Consider the following 19,715-nt stretch of genomic DNA (forward strand, 5'->3'; position numbering starts at 1 on the left):
TATTTGGCTAAGTTTTTAGAACCTGATAGGGGTTGGGGGCCAGATTTCTGCATATCCAATATAGGTCATATCCTATGTTACCATGGCTGCCAGAGGTTTCAGAATCCTTCCGCACAGCATGTTGCTGACTGTTCGTAACACATTCTCTGTATAATAAAAGATTACAGTTTTCTGTTATTTTTGCTAGTGCAGCCCAACTATGTGCTCCTTGTTACTTTTAATGCAAAGTTTGTTCATTATGATCGCCAGAATATTGCACTGTTTGCTTACAGTTCATCTACTCTTGGCAACACACCTAGAACGAAAATGCTAGAGTCTGTCACACTGTTTTTTTGGGTACTACGTGGGTATCCTGTCTCCTTCAACTTGTCCACACCCATCCTAGTGGGGCTGTAACATCTGGCCTTGCATATGACTGTAATTTTAACCAGAATTTTAGAATAAATTGATGTTTGGAAAGGTTTATTGGTTGGCACCATAAAATCATAAGAAGTGATGTGACAGATCCTCACTTCTATACCCCTTTTTTAATAAATGCTTTCCTAAACTTTTATTATACTTGAATCATTGCCAGTCAATAAAATTGCAATAGCCAGTGTCATAGTTGAAATACCATACTAGGAAATTAATTCATGTCCTTAGGCTAAACTGCAAAACTGCATCCAAATTTATTGCACCAGGAAGACAACTTTACCACTGTGTTGTAGTATCAGACAGTTTTATTACCACTTTGTATTGATATAATTTGTCAAATTTTATAGTATAAGTTAAGCAGAAAACAGTAAGTGCAATAACACTTTTCTTGCTCAAACGTAGCAGTATATATGGTATATTTATATTTTCTTTATTCGTTATTAACAGGACTGTAAAGTTACAAATGCAGCCAATGAAGCAAAAGACAATGTCAAATATTTGTACACTCTGGACAGGTTCTTTGGTCCTCTTGGGAAAGCCTCGCCAGTAAGTAAAAGCAGTGACTCAACTTTAGCTCTAATATAATTTAGGAAGCGAGAGAGAACATCCCACTTCCCTTAAATGGGGTCCCATTTTAGAGTTTCCTCCTCCCTGACTCTTTCTTGCATCTGTGATGGATCCTTGACCCTTACTGGCCCATTTTTGTTCAAGGAAAAAATGAATATGGCATTTGCATGTGAATGATCTTGTTTGCATTGTAAGAACTGTATATGCTATGTCTTTGGCTGAAAGCAGAGGACAAGTATTGAGCAACCTAGGATGCTGGAGAACAGTAGGGGGAGATTGAAGGCTTGGGATATGGCCCCTTCAGAACACCCTAAACAGGAATTTTTCCAAAATACATTGTACCTTTTAACCACTTGCAGACCGGACCAATTTGCTGGTCAAAGACCAGACCCCTTTTTGCGATTCGGCACTGCGTCGCTTTAACTGACAATTGCGCGGTCGTGCAACGTGGCTCCCAAACAAAATTGACGTCCTTTTTTTCCCACAAATAGAGCTTTCTTTTGGTGGTATTTGATCACCCCTGCTGTTTTTATTTTTTGCGCTATAACCAAAAATAGAGCGACAATTTTGAAAAAAACACATTATTTTTTACTTTTTGTTATAATAAATATCCCCCAAAAATATATAAAAAAACATTTTTTATCCCTCAGTCTAGGCCGATACGTATTCTTCTACATATTTTTGGTAAAAAAAATCGCAATAAGCGATTATTGATTGGTTTGCGCAAAAGTTATAGCGTTTACAAAATAGGGATAGTTTTATAGCATTTTTATTAATAATTTTTTATTATTTTTTTTTTTACTAGTAATGGCGGCGATCAGCGATTTTTATTGTGACTGCGACATTGTGGGGGACTCATCGGACATTTTTGACACATTTTTGGGACCATTGTCATTTATACAGTAATCACTGCTATATAAATGCAGTGATTCCTGTGTAAATTACACTGGCAGTGAAAGGGTTAACCAGTGGGTGGCAGTGTAGGGGTTAAGTGTTCCTAGGGGTGTGTTACTAACTGTGGGGGGGTTGGGCTTTCATTTAGTGAACACTGATCTCTGCTCCAATCACATGGAGCAGAGATCAGCGTCACTAGTTGCTAGGCAGAATGGAGAAATGTTGTTTACACAGCATTTCCTCCATTCGGCCGCTCCGTGAGACGATCGCGGGGATGCCCGCGGCGATCGAGTCCGCGAGTCCCGCGACCGGACTCACGGGGGTCCCGACCAACGCGGGAGCGCGCCGCCATCGGCGCGCTCCCGATGGCAGGGCGGCATTGAATATTGGACGTACCTGTACGCCAATATGCCTGCCCGTGCCATTTTGTCGACGTACATCGTCGTGCGCTGGTCGGGAAGTGGTTAAAGTAAATTTGAAAGATCACATGGGTTGATTTACTAAAACTAGAGAGTGCAACATCTGGTGAAGCTATGCACGGTAGCCAATCAGCTTCTGACTTTTGTTTGTTCAATTAAACTTTGGCAATAAAATCTGGGAGCTGATTAGTTTCTATGTAGAGCTGCACCAGATATTACTCTCCAGTTTTAGTAAATAAATCCCACAGTATTGTAGAGTACATTGAAACAATGCACAAAATAATTTTCAATGATGTGACTTACAATTCTGCCATTATGGCAGAAAGCTGCATAGAATTGCGATTCTACATTGCTGTGTTATTATTATAGGTACTTATGTTGCCGTGACTATTTTGATTTCTGATTTTAGTATTGCTCTATGTCAAATGAAAAAATGATATTTTGTCTAATTAGCGAACCGTTGTTTGTCTAGTTACTCTTAGTCACAGGCCCAGACCATGAAAATACATTCTTACCTCCTAGGCAACCAGAATAGCTGGGTTGGGTTCATCAGTTCAAACAGTGGCACTTTAATGCGTGTTTTCCACTGATATGACGGTGACAAGTGTAAAAATTATTTTGGTTGGTCTCAGCTATACTGGTCTGCGGTCAGTGTGGTTCTTATGTTGGAACAATGCCTTGATATGTTCTCAGCATAAACTCGCACTGGTCTTTTGCCAAAACCTTATGGCGGTGTAGGGTTGCTATCTTCATTAACAGACAAGAAGAAATTATGCTATTATCTTTTACAAGATGCAATGTAAAATTATGAAGATTCTCTTTTTAACGGATTGACTGTTTCCACTTTCTAGGCTACAATGGTAGAACATATACCAAGCCTGATGAATAACATTCGTATGATCTATAGTACATCGCAGTATTACAATACTTCAGAGCATATGACCTCCCTTTTCCTTAAAGTCACCAATCAAATTGTCAGCACATGCAGGAGTTACCTTAACCAAGGAGTTGTGAAAATTTGGGATCTTGGAAGGTATATAAAAAAAGTTGTTTTCATTATTTGTTTTATTTTTTTCAGTTCTAAAGAATATATACAGACTATACAATAAGTAATATTTTAATTGGAAGAATGACTACTGTACTTTACACATTGTGGGAAAAGGGTTAGATCACTGCCCATGTTTTATTGTAGTGTACCTGCCAGCAAGATTTCCCTGACTTCCTGTTCCCCTGAAAACCTGAAAATGTTTGCAAGCTGATCTTCCAGTTTCCTTTTCTTCAGTGTATCCAGCAATTATCCTTATGAAGAATCCATTATAGCCAGAGACAATGGGGCTGATTTACTAAAGGAAAATAGAATGTGAATTTCTTTATCGTACATCATGGGACACAGAGCACCATAGTAATAACTATATGGGTTATAGGCCACCTTTAGGTGAATGGACACTGGTATAACCAAAAAGGAAACAGGAAGTGCCCCACCCTATATCACCCCTCCCATACCGGGATTATGTCAGTTTTTTCGCCAGTGTCTAAGGTGTTGGTCATGGTTGATGATGTGCTAAGAAAGCTCCTTTAAGTAATCCCTGACAGGATCAAGGAGCTGTACAAACGGATCCTTTCAAAAGTGCTTGAAAGCCAAGTGGATGGTACCCGGGCCTCGTGGCAGAAGAAGCAAGGTTTTTGCCTGTAATGCTTCTCTTTTGAGAGCTGGATCCTGGGGCCCAGCACCTTGGTCATGTTAATACAACCAAAGAGTTTTTCGGCAGTGGTGCTGTACAGGTTCAAGGGAGTGGACCCATGAATGGGGACCCGGTCCATGAAGGTCTGGCATGACAAGGCCCGGTGTAATGGGTGAAGGCTGGATCTGTCTGTGATAATTTCCAGCAGTCCTGCGGCAGGAATCAGGTAAGTCAAAATGACAGGGAATATATATATGATTCACTTGATATTTCTGATATAATCATGTGTTGCCTTGCCTGTGTTTTGCCACTCGAAGGTGTAAAAGCTACATACCTGGCTTCCAACATTCCATGCTTCTACTGTGATGTGCTCAGGTGTCAGCAAAGGCTTCTGCGGTAGCATTGCTACATCTCCTGCTCTGTCAGCCATCAGCAGGGGTTTGGGGGGACCATCCATCCATCTCAGGTGGTCAGGTTTCCCCCTGCTGAGATCCCCCCACCCCCCCCCTCGATCTGTCCTCACACAGGACTGGCTATCCCGTGCACAGCGCGGGAAAGGGATCTTTTTTGGGGGAAAGGTGGGGCCTAAGTCATGGGGGGCATGTTGTTTAGACGCCGCTGGCGTGCATGTGGAGCGGCGTGCATGTGAGACACAGCACAGGCGCAAGGCTCACTGCTTAATAGCTTTACACTGTGAGAGTGTCTGGTTGGCTGATGGAGGGACACAGAGCGCACAAGTGTATGTAAGCTGTATGGGTGTGTGGATACAGGCATTCCAAGGGGCTTGTTTACTCAGCATTGAGTCTGAGCATTTATAGCAGCATATCGTGTAATTGCAAGACTAAAGCTCGGCAGTGGATGCACTTTATTTAGTACCTCTACTTTTTTTGTGCTTAGGACTATGTCTTCCCGCAAGGGGGGTAATTCAACCAGGGAGAGTGCAAAGCCTCTGTGGACAAAGCCTGACGCTCTTAGTCACACGCCGCAGTCCCATACTCCCCTGAAAGACCTGCAGCATCCTGGCAAATCTGAGCCATCTTGCACAGGCATGGTGGCTACCCCCCAACACTCCAGCCCCTGCATAGGTCACTAAGGACGATTTGGCTTTGGCTTTGGATATGGCTGGTTTGGAGGGAAAAATAGCTTATTTGCTTGTGTCCTCCTCCCAGGAGGTGACACAACGCGGCAAGTCTCCTTCTCCTACCGAAGACCCTCCAACATTGGAACAACAATGGCCAGATGATACTGGGGTACCTTTGAGGGAAGGAAATTCAGGTGACTCCTCTTCTGAGGATTCAGCATCTGAAGAACCTTTCTCAAACACTGCAATCTCAGAAATTGCTAATTCAATCCCTTACGGACTTGGTCTGCTCTGAATATAAGTTGCCTCCTGCAGAGGTGGATGATGTTTCCTTCTCCTCCTTGGGTTCGCTAAAACCCCCACAGAGTTCTATCCATCAGGCGTCTCGCCTTGCGCTTATGTTGATACATATGTGCAGGACTCTGTGGCTAAAGAGATGGTCAGCCGAGTTACCATGCAAGAAGCTCTTGGATGGGTTCCCCTTTCATGGAGAAAGATTGTTTGGGGAAGATTTGGAGAATTGTATATATATATAGTTGTGATAACCTCTGCAAGAAGAGTATCAGAAGTGGCTGCTTTCTCCTGTAAAGAGCCATACTTAATCATTTACAACGATAAGGTGGTGCTACGTTGCACCCAACCTTTTTGCCAAAGGTAGTGTCTAGTTTATATCTGAATCAAGATGTTCCTTTACTTTCCTTTTTTCCTGGACCCCGCTCTTTTATTAAATGATCTCAATGTAGTGAGAGCAATTAAAGCCTATCTGAAAGCAGCTGCTCAGATACGTAAAACTGATGTCTTGTTTGTGTTTTTCCCGAAAGCCCTAGAAAGGGTCAGGCATCATTGAAATCTACTATTGCTAAGTGTATTCGTCAGGTGATTAGTCAGGCCTGTAGACATGTGCGATTAGTTTCGTACGAATCTCAAATTCGTACGAATTTCCCAAAATTCGTACATTCGGGAGGAATCCGAAATAAGAATTGCCGTGCGTCCGAATTCTGTAAGGAATGTAAACTTTTGTTTACGGATTTCGGATCAGTTGTCGTCGGACGACGATTCAGTCATTATGCTTATTATGACTTGCAAAAGACTTCTGTAATAGAAGTCAATGTAAGTTGCCTGAAGACATCAGTGAAGGACTTTCCTCCTCTCTGGGCAGGCTGCCAAGAAAAGATCAAAGTGATACAATGTTTCTTCTTCAATGGGCTGAACTCCGTGTGTAGAAGTTCTCAGTTTAACCATTTAAAGACTAAATATTTTCTGACACTTGTTGCTTACAAGTAAAAATCCAGTATTTCCTGCTAGAAAATCACTCAGAATAAAATAACGGTTGTTGCAATATTTTATGTGACGCGGTATTTGCGCAGAGGTCTTTCAAATGCAAGTTAGCCCTTTTTTTTCCGGTCGACCTCTAGAGCGCACTGACATTAGCAGTGTGACATACAGCAATGACACCTGCACCGTGATAGAGTGATCTGACACCAGCACCGTGATGGAGAGCACTGACATCAGCAGCGTGACATAAAGCACTGACACCAGCACCGTGATATACAGCACTGACACCTGCACCGTAAGCAGCCCCAGGAGGAAGTCAGCATAGCACAGGGATGGTGGGAGCCCCTCATAATAAGCAGCCCCAGGAGGAAGTCAGCACATCACAGGGATGGTGAAGTTTACAAACCTACAGGTCATATTTGCAGCCACAAAATAATTACTAGCTGTGCACACATAGTCCCACCACATGGCCAATGACATAACACATGTATAAGGTGAATGTGGTATCGACAACTACAAGCATTCTTTTCTTATATGTGAAATTCTGAAAATTCAGGACTCTTGAGACAATGGAGGCGAGGGAAGGTGAGGGTAGGCAAAGAAGAGGGTGCAGGAGATGATCACCAGCATCAGCACCGTGATATAGAGCACTGACACCTGCACCGTGATAGAGTGATCTGACACCAGCACCGTGACATAACACATGTATGAGGTGAATCTGGGATCGACAACTACAAGCATTCTTTTTTTATATGTGAAATTCTGAAAATTCAGGACACTTGAGACAGTGGAGGCAAGGGAAGGTGAAGAGGGTGCAGGAGATGATCACCAGCAACAGCACTGTGAAATAGAGCACTGACATTTGCACCGTGATCATGCTCATTATGAGGGGCTCCTACCATCCCTGTGCTATGCTCATTATGAGGGGCTCTGCTAAAAAAATATATATAATTTTTGGGGCTTTTGAGTGATTTTATAGCAAAAAATACTGGATTTTTACTTGTAAGCAACAAGTGTCAGAAAAGATTTAGTCTTTAAATGGTTAAACTGAGAACTTCTACACCAGGAGTTCAGCCCATTGAAGAAGAAACATTGTATCCCTTTGATCTTTTCTTGGCAGCCTGCCCAGAGAGGAGGAAAGTCCTTCACTGATGTCTTCAGGCAACTTACATTGACTTCTATTACAGAAGTCTTTTGCAAGTCATAATAAGCATAATGAGCAATGTTTTTTCCTTTAAATTCATCGTAAAGAACGTTCGTACACGTTAACGAACCTAACGACAATTCGGATTTCGTACGAAACAGAACGGAATTTCGGACACGAAATACGAATTAATTTTATTACGAATCAAAACGGAACAGAACGAAACAAATTTATTGACGGCGCCCATGTCTACAGGCCTGTGGCCTGAAAAGAAAGGTTCCTTCCTTTTAGATTAAAGCGCACTCTACCAGGGCAGTCAGTGCTTCATGGGCAGTGCATCACCAAGCGTCTGTGGCTCAGGTTTGCAAGGCAGCTACTTGCTCGTCAGTTCATACAGTCACAAGATTTTATCAAACGGATGTAAGGTGACAGGAGGGTACTGCCTTCGGGAGCAGTGTGCTGCAGGCAGCAGTATAGGGTTCTCACGCCTGGCGGCGGCTGTTTTGCTTTGTGTCTCCCTCCCCTCAGGTGGCATTGCTTTGGGACATCCCATATAGTTATAATTATGGTGCTGTGTCCCGTGATGTACGATAAAGAAAATAGGATTTTTATAACAGCTTACCTGTAAAATCCTTTTCTTGGAGTACATCACGGGACACAGAGGTCCCTCCCCTCTTATTGAGATATGTGTATATATTGCTTTGCTACAAAAACTGAGATACTCCCAGTATGGGAGGGGTTATATAGGGAGGGGCACTTCCTGTATCCTTTTTGGTTATACCAGTGTCCATTCACCTAAAGGTGGCCTATAACCCATATAGTTATTACTATGGTGCTCTGTGCCCATGATGTACTCCAAGAAAAGGGATAACTGAGATATAAGGAAATTCAATTAAAAACAACTCAAAGTATGCTTCCCAACCGATTGCAGAAAAATGAATTCCAGCTTAAGATGCTTAAACATTAGGATGAGTATAGGTAAATGGCAAAAAAATGACCCTACTTTCTGTCTTCTGAAATCCCCACAATCATTCTGGGTGACTTCAACATCCCTATTAATAATAACACTCCTGCCACTTCCAAACTTCTCAGCCTAACCTCCTCATTTGACCCGAAGCAATGGATACATCCTCCTACTCACTCTGAAGGCAATAACCTTGACCTTGTTTCCTTTACCAATGCACTCCATGCAACCTCTCCAACTATCCATTCCCTCTCTCTGATCACTACTGTATTAGTTTCACTCTCTCCCTCTCCTCCACCTCCTCTCCCTCCAACCGCCTAAAAGTTACCCACAGAAACCTACGTTATCTCAACCCTTCTCAACCCTTCTCTTCAACTCTGCTACCAACTACCTCTATGACAAAATATCACCCCTATCTTGCACCAGTCTAGCCACTTTTGTCTACAACGCTTCACTTCTGGGTGGCACAATGGTGTAGTGGTTAGCACTCTCACCTAGCAGTAAAAAGGGTCGCTGGTTTGAATCCCAACCATGACACTACCTGCCTGGAGTTTGCATGTTCTCCCTGTGCCTGCGTGGGTTTCCTCCGGGTACTCCGGTTTCCTCCCACACTCCAGGTTAATTGGCTTCTGTCCCAAATTGGCCCTAGTACATGAATGGGGACCTTGTATTGTTGGATCCTTGAGGGTAGGGACCGATGTGAGTGTGCAATGTACAGGGATAGGGAGAATTGTAGACACTCACTCAGGTTGAACTAGATGGACTTATTCAACCTTACTAACTATGTAACTTATAGCCTCACTGGACTTACTGGCCCCCCGCACTATACACAGAATCAGGACCCAATCCCTTCAACCTTGGCAAACAGATGATACTAGAAGCCTGACAAAACGTAGTCATGCTCATGAGTGCCTGTGGCGTAAGACTAAGTCTCAGAAAGATTACAACCAATACAAATCTGCCCTCCAAAAATAAATTTCTAGTCTCCTCACTGCCAGGCAGACCTATTTTATCACTCTCATTATCAATTTCTCTTCCTGTCCCGTCAACTCTTCTCTACCTTCAACTCTCTACTTCGTCCTCCACTACCTCCACCTACTAACTCACTCACTGTCCTGAAGAACGCCAGTCACTTCAAATAGAAGATTGATACAATTCGTGAGGAGAGCTCTACTGTTCAGATACCCTCCACGCTTTACACTTCATGCCCACAGGTACAATCATTATTCCCTCTTTCAACTCTGCCACTATAGACAAGGTTTCGAAACTACTTGCTAAGGTCAATCTTACCACCTGCCCTCTGGATCCTATTCCTTCGAAAATGCTACGTTCACCCTCTGGCTCTATTCTACACTCTCTAACCCACATCTTCAATCTCTCCCTCTCTTCTGGCATCTACCCCAACTCCCTAAAACATACACTTGTCAGCCCCATACTTAAAAAGCCCTCACTGGACACATCCAATTTTAACAACCTATGTCCAATCTCCTTGAACATCTGGTCTACAACCGACTGAGCTTCCACCTTGCTGATAATAGCCTTCTCTATCCCCTTCCATCTGGATTTCATCCCCAACACTCCTCAGAAACTGCTCTCCTAGAACTGACAAACGATCTACTAACAGCCAAAACCAATAGACACAATTCTGTACTCCTACTCCTAGACCTCTCTGCTGCCTTTGATATGGTTGACCACCCCCTCCTCCTCAAAAAATGCCACACCTTTGGTCTCTGTAACTGTACTCTTTGCTGGTTCTCTTCCTACTTATCCAACTGCATCTTTAGCAGTTCTTACAACTCTACTTCCTCCTCTCCTCTTCCTTTCTCTGTTGGGGTCCCCCAAGGTTCTGTTCTTAGACCTCTCCTATTTTCAATTTACACCTTCTCCCTGGGTCAGCTGATAGCCTCCTGTGGCTTCCAATACCACCTCTACACTGAAGATACCCAAATCTATTTCTCTATCCCTCAGCTCACTCCCTCCATCTCCTCACGTGTCACTAATTTACTAACAGACATATCAGTCTGAATGTCACACCACTTCCTCAAACTCAATCTATCCAAAACCAAACTTCTAATTCTTTCTCCCCCATGTGCCCTTTCAGCTGATCTCTCTGTCAAAATCGATGGCACAACTATAAGCCCATCCATGCATTCCAAGGTTCTAGGTGTAGTCCTGGACTCTGAACTCTCCTTTAAGCCCCATGTCCAATCACTGTCCAAATCTTTCGCCTCAACCACCGCAACATCTCCAAAATACGCCCCTTTCTAACCAATGACACAACAAAGCTATTAATTCACTCCCTGGTCATCTCTCACCTCAACTACTGCAACTCCCTTCTCATTGGCTTACCTCTACATAGTCTGTCACCCCTTCAATCCATCATGAATGCCAGACTCATCCATCTTACCAATCGCTCAGTGTCTGCTACTCCTCTTTGTCAATACCTCCACTGGCTTCCGCTCACCCAACAAATTTAAATTCAAAATACTAATAACTACTTACAAAGCCATCCACAATTTAGCCCCCAGCTACATCACTAGCCTAGTCCTAAATATCAACCTACTCATTCTCTTTGTTACTCGCAAGACCTCCTGCTCTCTAGCTCTCTTGTCACCTCCTCCCATGCTCGCCTCCAGGACTTTTCCAGAGCCTCTCCAATCCTATGGAACACCTTACCCCAATCTGTCTGATTATCTCCAACTCTATTAGCCTTTAGACGATCCCTGAAAACCCTCCTCGTCAGAGAAGCCTACCCTGGCCACACCTAACAACATTTTCTCCATCAGCTCATCCCCCACAGTTATTACCTTTTTGTTCCACTTGACCCTCCCTTCTAGATTGTAAGCTCTAACAAGCAGGGCCCTCTGATCCCTCCTGTATTGATTTGTATTGTAATTGTACTGTCTGCCCCATGTTGTAAAACGCTGTGCAAACTGTTGGCTCTATATAAATCCTGTATAATAATAATAAGCAAATCTTATTGAGATTACACAATCAGGTGATATTGTATTGTAATTTATTAAATAAATACACCTATTTGTACAAACACATCTTTAAAAAGAACACACAAAATTTTACAAAAATATTAATTATAATTGACTATGTTATATAATTAGCACCATGCCATCTTTGCAACTGACAATAAACTTGTGTATGTAAAATAAAATGTTTATAAATTAACTATAATAAAACAGTATAATCCCACTACAAAGGGACAGAATGTATTTTTGCTACTTTAACAAAAATAAGAAATACAATTATTTATACTTTTTTTCACACCATTCTTGATGGCATGAACAAGTTCATCAGTTTCTTAATCTTATGGAACAGATTTGGCATTGCATATGGCAGTGCTGTTGTAGATGCTAGTAATTTAGAGGTGATCAATTGATGGCACTTTCTCTTGTTAACCACTGTCAATAATGAACCTTAAAAAAATTACATGTACAAGCAAGAATGTGAGGAAGTAATTACTGAAGAAAATGTTCCAGAGACTATGTCCATCAATAAAAGGGATTTCTGCCCTATTTGGTAGCTGTTAGATCTGAAGAACAAAACCAGTATCTCCTCAGTTTCAAATTAACTAAGAACTATGAAGTGTGAGGACCTACCTAAAGAGTCCATTCAATTTATTTCTAGGTAGGTGAGCCCTCACACCACATAGTTCTTGGGAAATTTGAAAAAGATTTTATAATTAGTAACATCACATGTAATATGTGGCACTAACTATTGGTGTTAACTGCTATCGTTGTCTGGAAGGGGTGCCTGGACCACAAGACCAGAATTACAAAATTTTTGGCAAGTAAAAGAGTTCACGAACATATATTTAATCTATTAGCTGTAGATTTTCACTAGAATAGCATTCAATGTGAGTTTTAGATGGGCTTTTCATGTTTTTGTAGCACAATTAAACTATACTCTATTCTATATTTCTATTGCATTGTTTTATGTACGTATTTACTTATACTTAAACTGAAATTTCAAGAAAACTTTTAAATACATTGAGGAAATACTGTACATATAAGAGAGCTGTTTAAACTTGCCAAATGATTTGTTTTTTCATTCATCCAGGTCTGAGATTTTCACAGCCAGCAAGGTGACACCAGTTTTTACACCGGTGTCACCTCTCCACTTCCTGACTGCTGACTGAATAGTACAGGAGAAGCAGCAGATGGATGGCATCACCATTCTGCTTCCTCCTTCTATGAATGTTTTCCTTGTCAGCATATTTGCATGCAGCTCTCCTGACTTGGCTTTTGGTGCTGCCCTTCCCTCTTTAAGTCTGAATGCAGGGCATTGCAAGAGGCTGACAAGTCAAACACAGTTAATGACTTCTCAATTAATACATAGCTGCATTCATTTGTGTATTTATATCCGCTTTATTTTACTTGCTGCTTTGTTGTTGGTGGTTGTATTGAAAGACAACATTTTCCTATATGTTTTAAATTATTTTGTGTTTTTATAAAGTTTATTTTTGGAGTATTATGCATTTAATATCTTTTGTTTATAAAGTAACGCCATATTAATATTGTATATACAAAATTTATATTGTATTAGCCTTGTATTCTTTTACACTTTCATCAGTGGTTTCCCATATACTAGAAGCCAGTGGGCACACTTTAAAATGTGATCAATTGTTTTTTTTTGGGGGTAGTTTTCAGTGATGATTATGCTCTGGTAAAAACAGAGGTATTCATATTTCTTTCATAGGGAGGAACTTTTGAAGAGAATTCAAGAATGTGTGTACCTGAATGAGCAGTATCAGGCTTCTTTTCATAAGGTGAAAGAGAAACTTAAAGAAACCCCAAATGAAAGGCAGTTTGAGTTCAGGTAAGTGTATGCATCTTTATTTGTCTCTCCCTGTTCATGTAAAGCACCTATTCCACTGCAAAGTGTTCTGCTCGCTCCTGTGTTAAGAATACATACGATATTAGAAACACCTACCTTCATTTCCTTTACTGGTCTGAAATTGTATTCAAGAATTGGCTCCTGCCAAGCTATCCAGCTGCAGAGTGGTAATACAAGTACTGGTGTGGGGGAAGCATTCAGGAAAACATGGTAACTAATAACTGAGGATTAGTGATGACAAAACCGGCAAAGTTAGGTTTGCAGGAGGCAATTGCAGCAAAAAGTTTTTAAACCAAACATAGTGAAGTGAAGCATATAAACTTGCAAAGCATTACAATGTACTCCTTTAAAAGAGTCATTATTTGTCTACAAATAGCAGGCAGAGATCTCTCATTTAGTTACTAAATGACAGATCCCTGGCCAGCTTTTGTTTGTGAACAAACTAGCCCCCTCTTCCAGAGTACCTTCCCAAGGTTGAAGTCATATGGCCTGGTATGATTTAGGAAGAGGGTTGCATGCACCTCCCTTTTTCTTAGCCACCCAGGCTATATACCTGGATAAAGGTATTTTATGAATGTTTAGGGGTACTCACGACAATTAAAAAAAAAAAATAGTGCTGACACTTTAAGAAAAACATACAAACGAACATAAACAAAAAACAAACATGCATAGTACCATGTCCCAAATGTTGAGAGGACAAGGGCCTCATCTCAAAAATCTGTCCCCAAAAGAGATGTTGGGGTTTATGGGGGTGACTTATTGAAATCTGTAAGCCCCCTTTAGAATAAGGGGGCCCAATATATAAGGCCCCCCGATGAATAAGAGTGGGGTACATAGTAATCATTCAGAAAAAGTGAAAAAGTAAATAAAAACACCCACACCTTAAAAAAAAAAAAATTCCCCCTATGAAAATGAAACACCAATAATGTCATCACAATGACCACTGAGAAATATGCCCCACCTCTGCAAGTCTCTTTGTGAATGCTAGATCCCTGGCCAACTGCTGTAAGTCAATAAAGTTGACAGGAATGCTGAGTGCGGCAATTGACTAAATACGGAAATATGCTCATATTTGGTCAATAACCACCCAGGATCCTCCAATACTTCTGTTTACAAACACTAGCCAGCGAGGGAACTGTCATTTTGCAAACTATTAGAGCCGGTTCACACAGGGGCGACACGACTTCAGGACGACTTTGTGAGGCAACTTGGAGACGTCTTGAACACGACTTGGACACGACCTGGGGCGACTTACAACACGACTTTAAGTCGCCCCAGGCCAGTGGCCAATCAGAGAATGAGCTCTGAAGGGGGAACTCCACGGAAAATTTATGAAAAAAAATTGGCGTGGGTTCCCCCTCCGAGGGCATACCAGGCCCTTAGGTCTGGTATGGATTCTAAGGGGAACCCCCTACGCCGAAAAAACGGCGTGGGGGTCCCCCCCAGATCCATACCAGACCCTTATCTGAGCACGCTACCCGGCCGGCCAGGAAAGGGGGTGGGGATGAGCGAGCGCCGTACCAGGCCTCAATGCCAGGGAAGCGGTGCGCGGCAACTTATATAGGGACACGGGGCAAGGTCACTGGTTGATGTCACACGGTGAACCCGCCCCCTTACGATGTCACAGTCGCGGAGGATGCTGGGACTTCTCCAGGAGAAGAAGAACAACGAAAGACGGCGAAGGCGACGACAGAAGACCGGGCCACCACTAGTAAAAGAGCTGGAAGAAGAAGCGGTGGCCCGGCAAGAAGAACCGAAGAGGGGGACAAGACCCCCAAAGTCGGAAGAAGAGGGCGGCGGCGAAGAAGAAAGTCGGGCTCCTCTGCTAGTAAAAGAGCTAGCAGAAGATAGTGGAGGAGTCTGGCGAGAAGACCCCCGAAGACGGAAGACCCCCGGAGCTGTGCAATAAACTATTTTAACCCTGTGTTGTGTTTTTATTTACTTTTTTTCACAGGTGAATGGGTAAGGGTACATTGTACCCCATACTCATTCACATAGGGTGGGGGGCCGGTATCCGGGGGTCCCTTATTAAAGGGGGCTCCCGGATTCCGATAAGCCCCCCGCCCGCAGACCCCGACAACCAATGGCCAGGGTTGTTGGGAAGAGGCCCTTGTCCTCATCAACATGGGGACAAGGTGCTTTGGGGTGGGGGGGCGCTCACTCTTCCCCACCCCCTTTCCTGACCGGCCGGGTAGCGTGCTCCGATAAGGGTCTGGTATGGATCTGGGGGGGACCCCCACGGCGTTTTTTCGGCGTAGGGGGTTCCCCTTAGAATCCATACCAGACCTAAGGGCCTGGTATGCTCTCAGAGGGGGAACCCACGCCAAATTTTTTCATAAATTTGGCGTGGAGTTCCCCCTTCAGAGCTAATAATTCTGTCAGTCGCCTCCGTATAGACAGACATCCGACTTAGAGGCGACTTCCATTGAAATCAATGGGTACCAGTCGCCTACAAGTCGGATTGAAGTAGTACAGGAACCTCTTCTGAAGTCAGAGCGACTTCAGTAGCGTGCATTAAAACGGCTCTCATTCACTAACATTGATTTTTATATGTTGTCCGACCTGAGGCGACTAGGGGCGACCTGAAGTTGGATCTGAGTCTCCCCTATGTGAACGGGCTCTTACAGACTTCTGGTTGATGTTTGTTTACAAATATAAGCCAGGGATTTCGGTGGGTGAACTGGCTAAACTGGAAACATGTTCACAAGATAATTAGGCATCAGAAACATAAATGTATTGGAGTGGTTTAGGATCAGTTTATATAATCGCTAAAACGTATTATCATCAACAGCAAAATGTTTATCTTAGTATCTCACTCCCCCCCTCCCAAGTATGCTCGATTTATACAACTGGAATTAGTAGAATTGTCCTTTTGTTCAGCGTAAACATGAATCATAAATCACATGAATTTTCTACCTGGTTTATGATTGTGGTGCTTTTAGAGCAATAAATTGTGAACTGACTTTTTTTTTTCTAGAATTACTGCCGCTTACATTTATTAATTTGCAAATGCAGCATAATGATTACTGTAGCCTTGATGTCCTTATTTTGCCCATATTCTTTAAAGGATGGGATTTTAACACCTATTAAATTAAATTTAAAAATTATTTATACATTCACAAAAGAGAAAGGTATTAAATAAATGGGATTTCAATAATCCAATTTCAAGACTGAAAATACTATTAAATTCCTAATTGCATAAAATTACATTTTAATGTGCCTATAAATTTTCTTCTTTTCTGTCCTTACTTTTGTATCCTCAGTGAAAATTATATATTTGGGAAACTGGACACTTTTTGTAAGCGGCTTCAGAAGATATCAGACATGAGCAATGTTTTGGAAAGTTTGGCGGATCTTCAGAATATTAGAATTGAAGGAATTGAAAAGATCAATATTCGTTACCAAACAATTGTTAGCAACACCAAATCAAAGACGTATGATGTACTGGATCACCGAAAACAAGAAGTATGTGAAACTATTTCTTATAGTGGAAATAATGGTTTATTTAGAAAAAAAAATTATAAAAAAATATCGCAAGAAATAGCCAGTAGTAGCCTACTTATACTAACATGCTATTCTCATCTATTCATAAATTGCACACAGTTAGCATAAGTTTTAATTTAGGTACCAAGTCAGTTAGCACCATCAATTTGTAGGCGGGGGTCTAGTATACATAGCATCAACATTCTTGTTTCAGGATTCAGACCTAGACTTTGCTGGAGTGAATCCCCATTACCAGAGGGAATAACGTGGGACTAGTCACTAACAGTGACCTACTTACTCTCATGGCTGCATTTCCTAGTACACATTCCACATTTTCACTCTGTTCTCCCTGGCTATGCCAGATGAATATTCCGCTGCTCAGACATAGGTGATTGACAACAATAACAGAGATGGGTTCAGTTCAACTTTTCATTTTTTGCTTACTTGCAAGAGCAGGCACATAAAAGTCATTCATTCAGGCTAATGGTTTTTAGCTTATGCCCACTGCATTGTAATCCTCAATCCTGTGTCCCTGTGCTGAGCTGATCTATGGAACAGGATGATGTGGTGTTTGCTAGCCAGGGAAGGCCATCTTTATCATGTCCTACTTTTTGAAGTACAGGGCCTCGCAAGGTGCCCATGAAGTTCACAACTACAAACTCCCTCTCTGTTTCAGTTCTTACTAGGACACGACCCTCTCATTACCCTGTTCTCTTCCTATATATACTGTACACTAGGAAAGGGGTGATGCCCACAGACCAAACAGGGAAATGCACCTTGGCACTCAAACCCAGGACTAGCACAAGTGTAGCACTACCCCCACAGGAGCCACATATTATATTTGGTTTTCTGTTCTTCTGCCTCGACTCTGAGAACAACCTCAGCCCCACTGATACATCAGGTTAAGCAAATGGATACTGCACTTCTACTGGGAACACTAATATAGATGCTCTGCACACAACCAAGGCTCAGTATCAAAAAGCAGACATCAGGCTGGTTAGTGGTAAATGAACCTAATATATTGTCAATCACAGTTCACTAGACAATATTTTCAATAGCCTATAGCAGGCATACAATGGCGTTCAATGTAGCTAAATTAGAGTAAACTTGATAATTCACAATAATCTGCAAAAAGTAATGGCATTAGAAAACAGTAACAGTACTGATAACACTGTTAATATCTCCTCTGTAAACAGTGGGCTGATTCCAGATTAGAGTGCACTCTATATGCTTGGCAGCAATGAAATGTAAGACTCTTTAAAGAGATGCGTCTTGCTATTGACAACAGGCAAAGATCTTGTAAAGCAGCTATCTGAGGAAATAGTCTTTAGCCCTAGTTCTTCACCCGGCTATAGCGTTGGGGTCCAGTTTTTATGGTGGTGCACATGAGTACAATCCAATTAAAGTCTGCATGCAGTAAATAATGCTGCTAGCTAGATGACCAATCTAGCTAGCAGAAACAGGTTAATGGCAGTAGTGTCATCTCACCAGTCCCAGTGATACAGCAACAGAGGTCCTGCTGTTTAGATGCCAGCTCACTTTCGAATCTGCCTGAAGTGACTCCAGTCCCCAACACATGGCCGCATGCTTTTAGCAGTTTGATGTGCACACAGGAGCGGTGATGTACACACCTTGCTCCCCTCATAGGAAAAGAGGATATCCCTCTGCATTGATCCTGTGATGATATCAGCTCTTGCTCTCTTTATACCCAACTCGAATTGGGACTTGTAGTTCTTTAATCCATTGACTCCCATAGCATGATCCTTCCCCTGCACTACATTTCCAATGATTCAGTGCTGCCCACCATTAAATCTCTTGAGCTCTTTCTGCTTGTTAGCTACTCCTGTTGGATCAAGGTGTGGTAGTGTTAATCTATTCAGCTGAAGTCCATTGGGAGCACAGACAACACTGCAGCACAGTGTACTAAATCGCGCTGTCTCTAGCCAAAAACCTGGCTACACATGTATAACCAATAAACTTCTTGCACCCGCCTAACATCATCCTACAAATTTGCTTTGTACAATTTTTTACCCCTTCTCCATATGTTTGCGGATAGATAGGAAGTGTAAGAGGATAATAAGGCACCAAGCTTGGCTGCCCATAGGTCAAAATCTTTGCTTCTGTAGCAGTATGTCTGGCTCCAGATGGTGGGAATGTCACATTAACTACTATAAACCCTACATATATACACTGTGTGTGTAAGATGACATTTTTATGTCTGCTTTTATTTTCAGTTCGATAAAGACTATGTTGAATTCAAGAATCAAATAGAAGGTCTTTACCAATCACTTCAAGCATTTGTGGATTCTTGGTTTGAAAAACCTTTGACTGTAAGTATACTATTTATTAGTGTATACATAATAACAAGGCATACTCTTTAAACAAATACAGCAGATTTATCAAAACTCTAAATTTTTTTTGTTCAGTTGTTAATCTGTGCCTTCTTTTATTTCGAATGCAATTTAAAGATTACATTTATATTCTGGATACAATTTTTGCGATAAATTAGTAACAGAACATATCTACATGTATTCAAAAAGTGCCCCTTATCATGCTTAGGTTCTGTGACAGATGTGAGGTTGAATTTCATCACTAAAAGATGCTCTCAGTTGTGATACAACTATTTAGCCGCAAAATCGTGTAAAACTAAAACTGTCACTTTGGACACAAAACGAACCCAAAGAATAATGCTAATGTTTTTGTACATTGCAGCATTTTACTGTGTAGGCGAGCGTGAGTGTACATTCTGGCAATGCATCAATGTTTCAATGCATTACTCTTCTGGTTCTCCTTTTTCAACTCTGTTTAAAGTGTCACATAGTGAAAAAATGACAAGTCAACAGCACTCCGTTGCAAACGGATACACACTTTTAGTAGTGCAATTTCACATCAGTCAAGTAAGCAAATGTTTTGCAGCCACACAGGGTTCCTTACTCAAAACATC

At 41.9% G+C, this 19,715-nt stretch overlaps 1 protein-coding gene across 2 annotated transcripts in view; it reads left to right on the forward strand.

Moving 5' to 3' along the window:
• Positions 1 to 19,715, forward strand: part of LOC143996736 (dynein axonemal heavy chain 5-like) — a 638,308-nt gene that overhangs the window by 66,884 nt on the left and 551,709 nt on the right. For both annotated transcript variants that reach the window (XM_077491993.1, XM_077491994.1), the window contains exons 12-16: positions 862 to 960; positions 3,146 to 3,327; positions 13,151 to 13,270; positions 16,552 to 16,753; positions 19,006 to 19,101. In XM_077491993.1, coding sequence (XP_077348119.1) covers positions 862 to 960; positions 3,146 to 3,327; positions 13,151 to 13,270; positions 16,552 to 16,753; positions 19,006 to 19,101 — 699 coding nt within the window. The remainder of the gene's footprint in view (positions 1 to 861; positions 961 to 3,145; positions 3,328 to 13,150; positions 13,271 to 16,551; positions 16,754 to 19,005; positions 19,102 to 19,715) is intronic.

The sequence above is a fragment of the Lithobates pipiens genome, unplaced genomic scaffold, assembly GCF_037356315.1.
Source record: "Lithobates pipiens isolate NorthernLeopardFrog02 unplaced genomic scaffold, aLitPip1_a1.2 Scaffold_19, whole genome shotgun sequence".
Taxonomy (NCBI): Eukaryota; Metazoa; Chordata; class Amphibia; order Anura; family Ranidae; genus Lithobates; species Lithobates pipiens.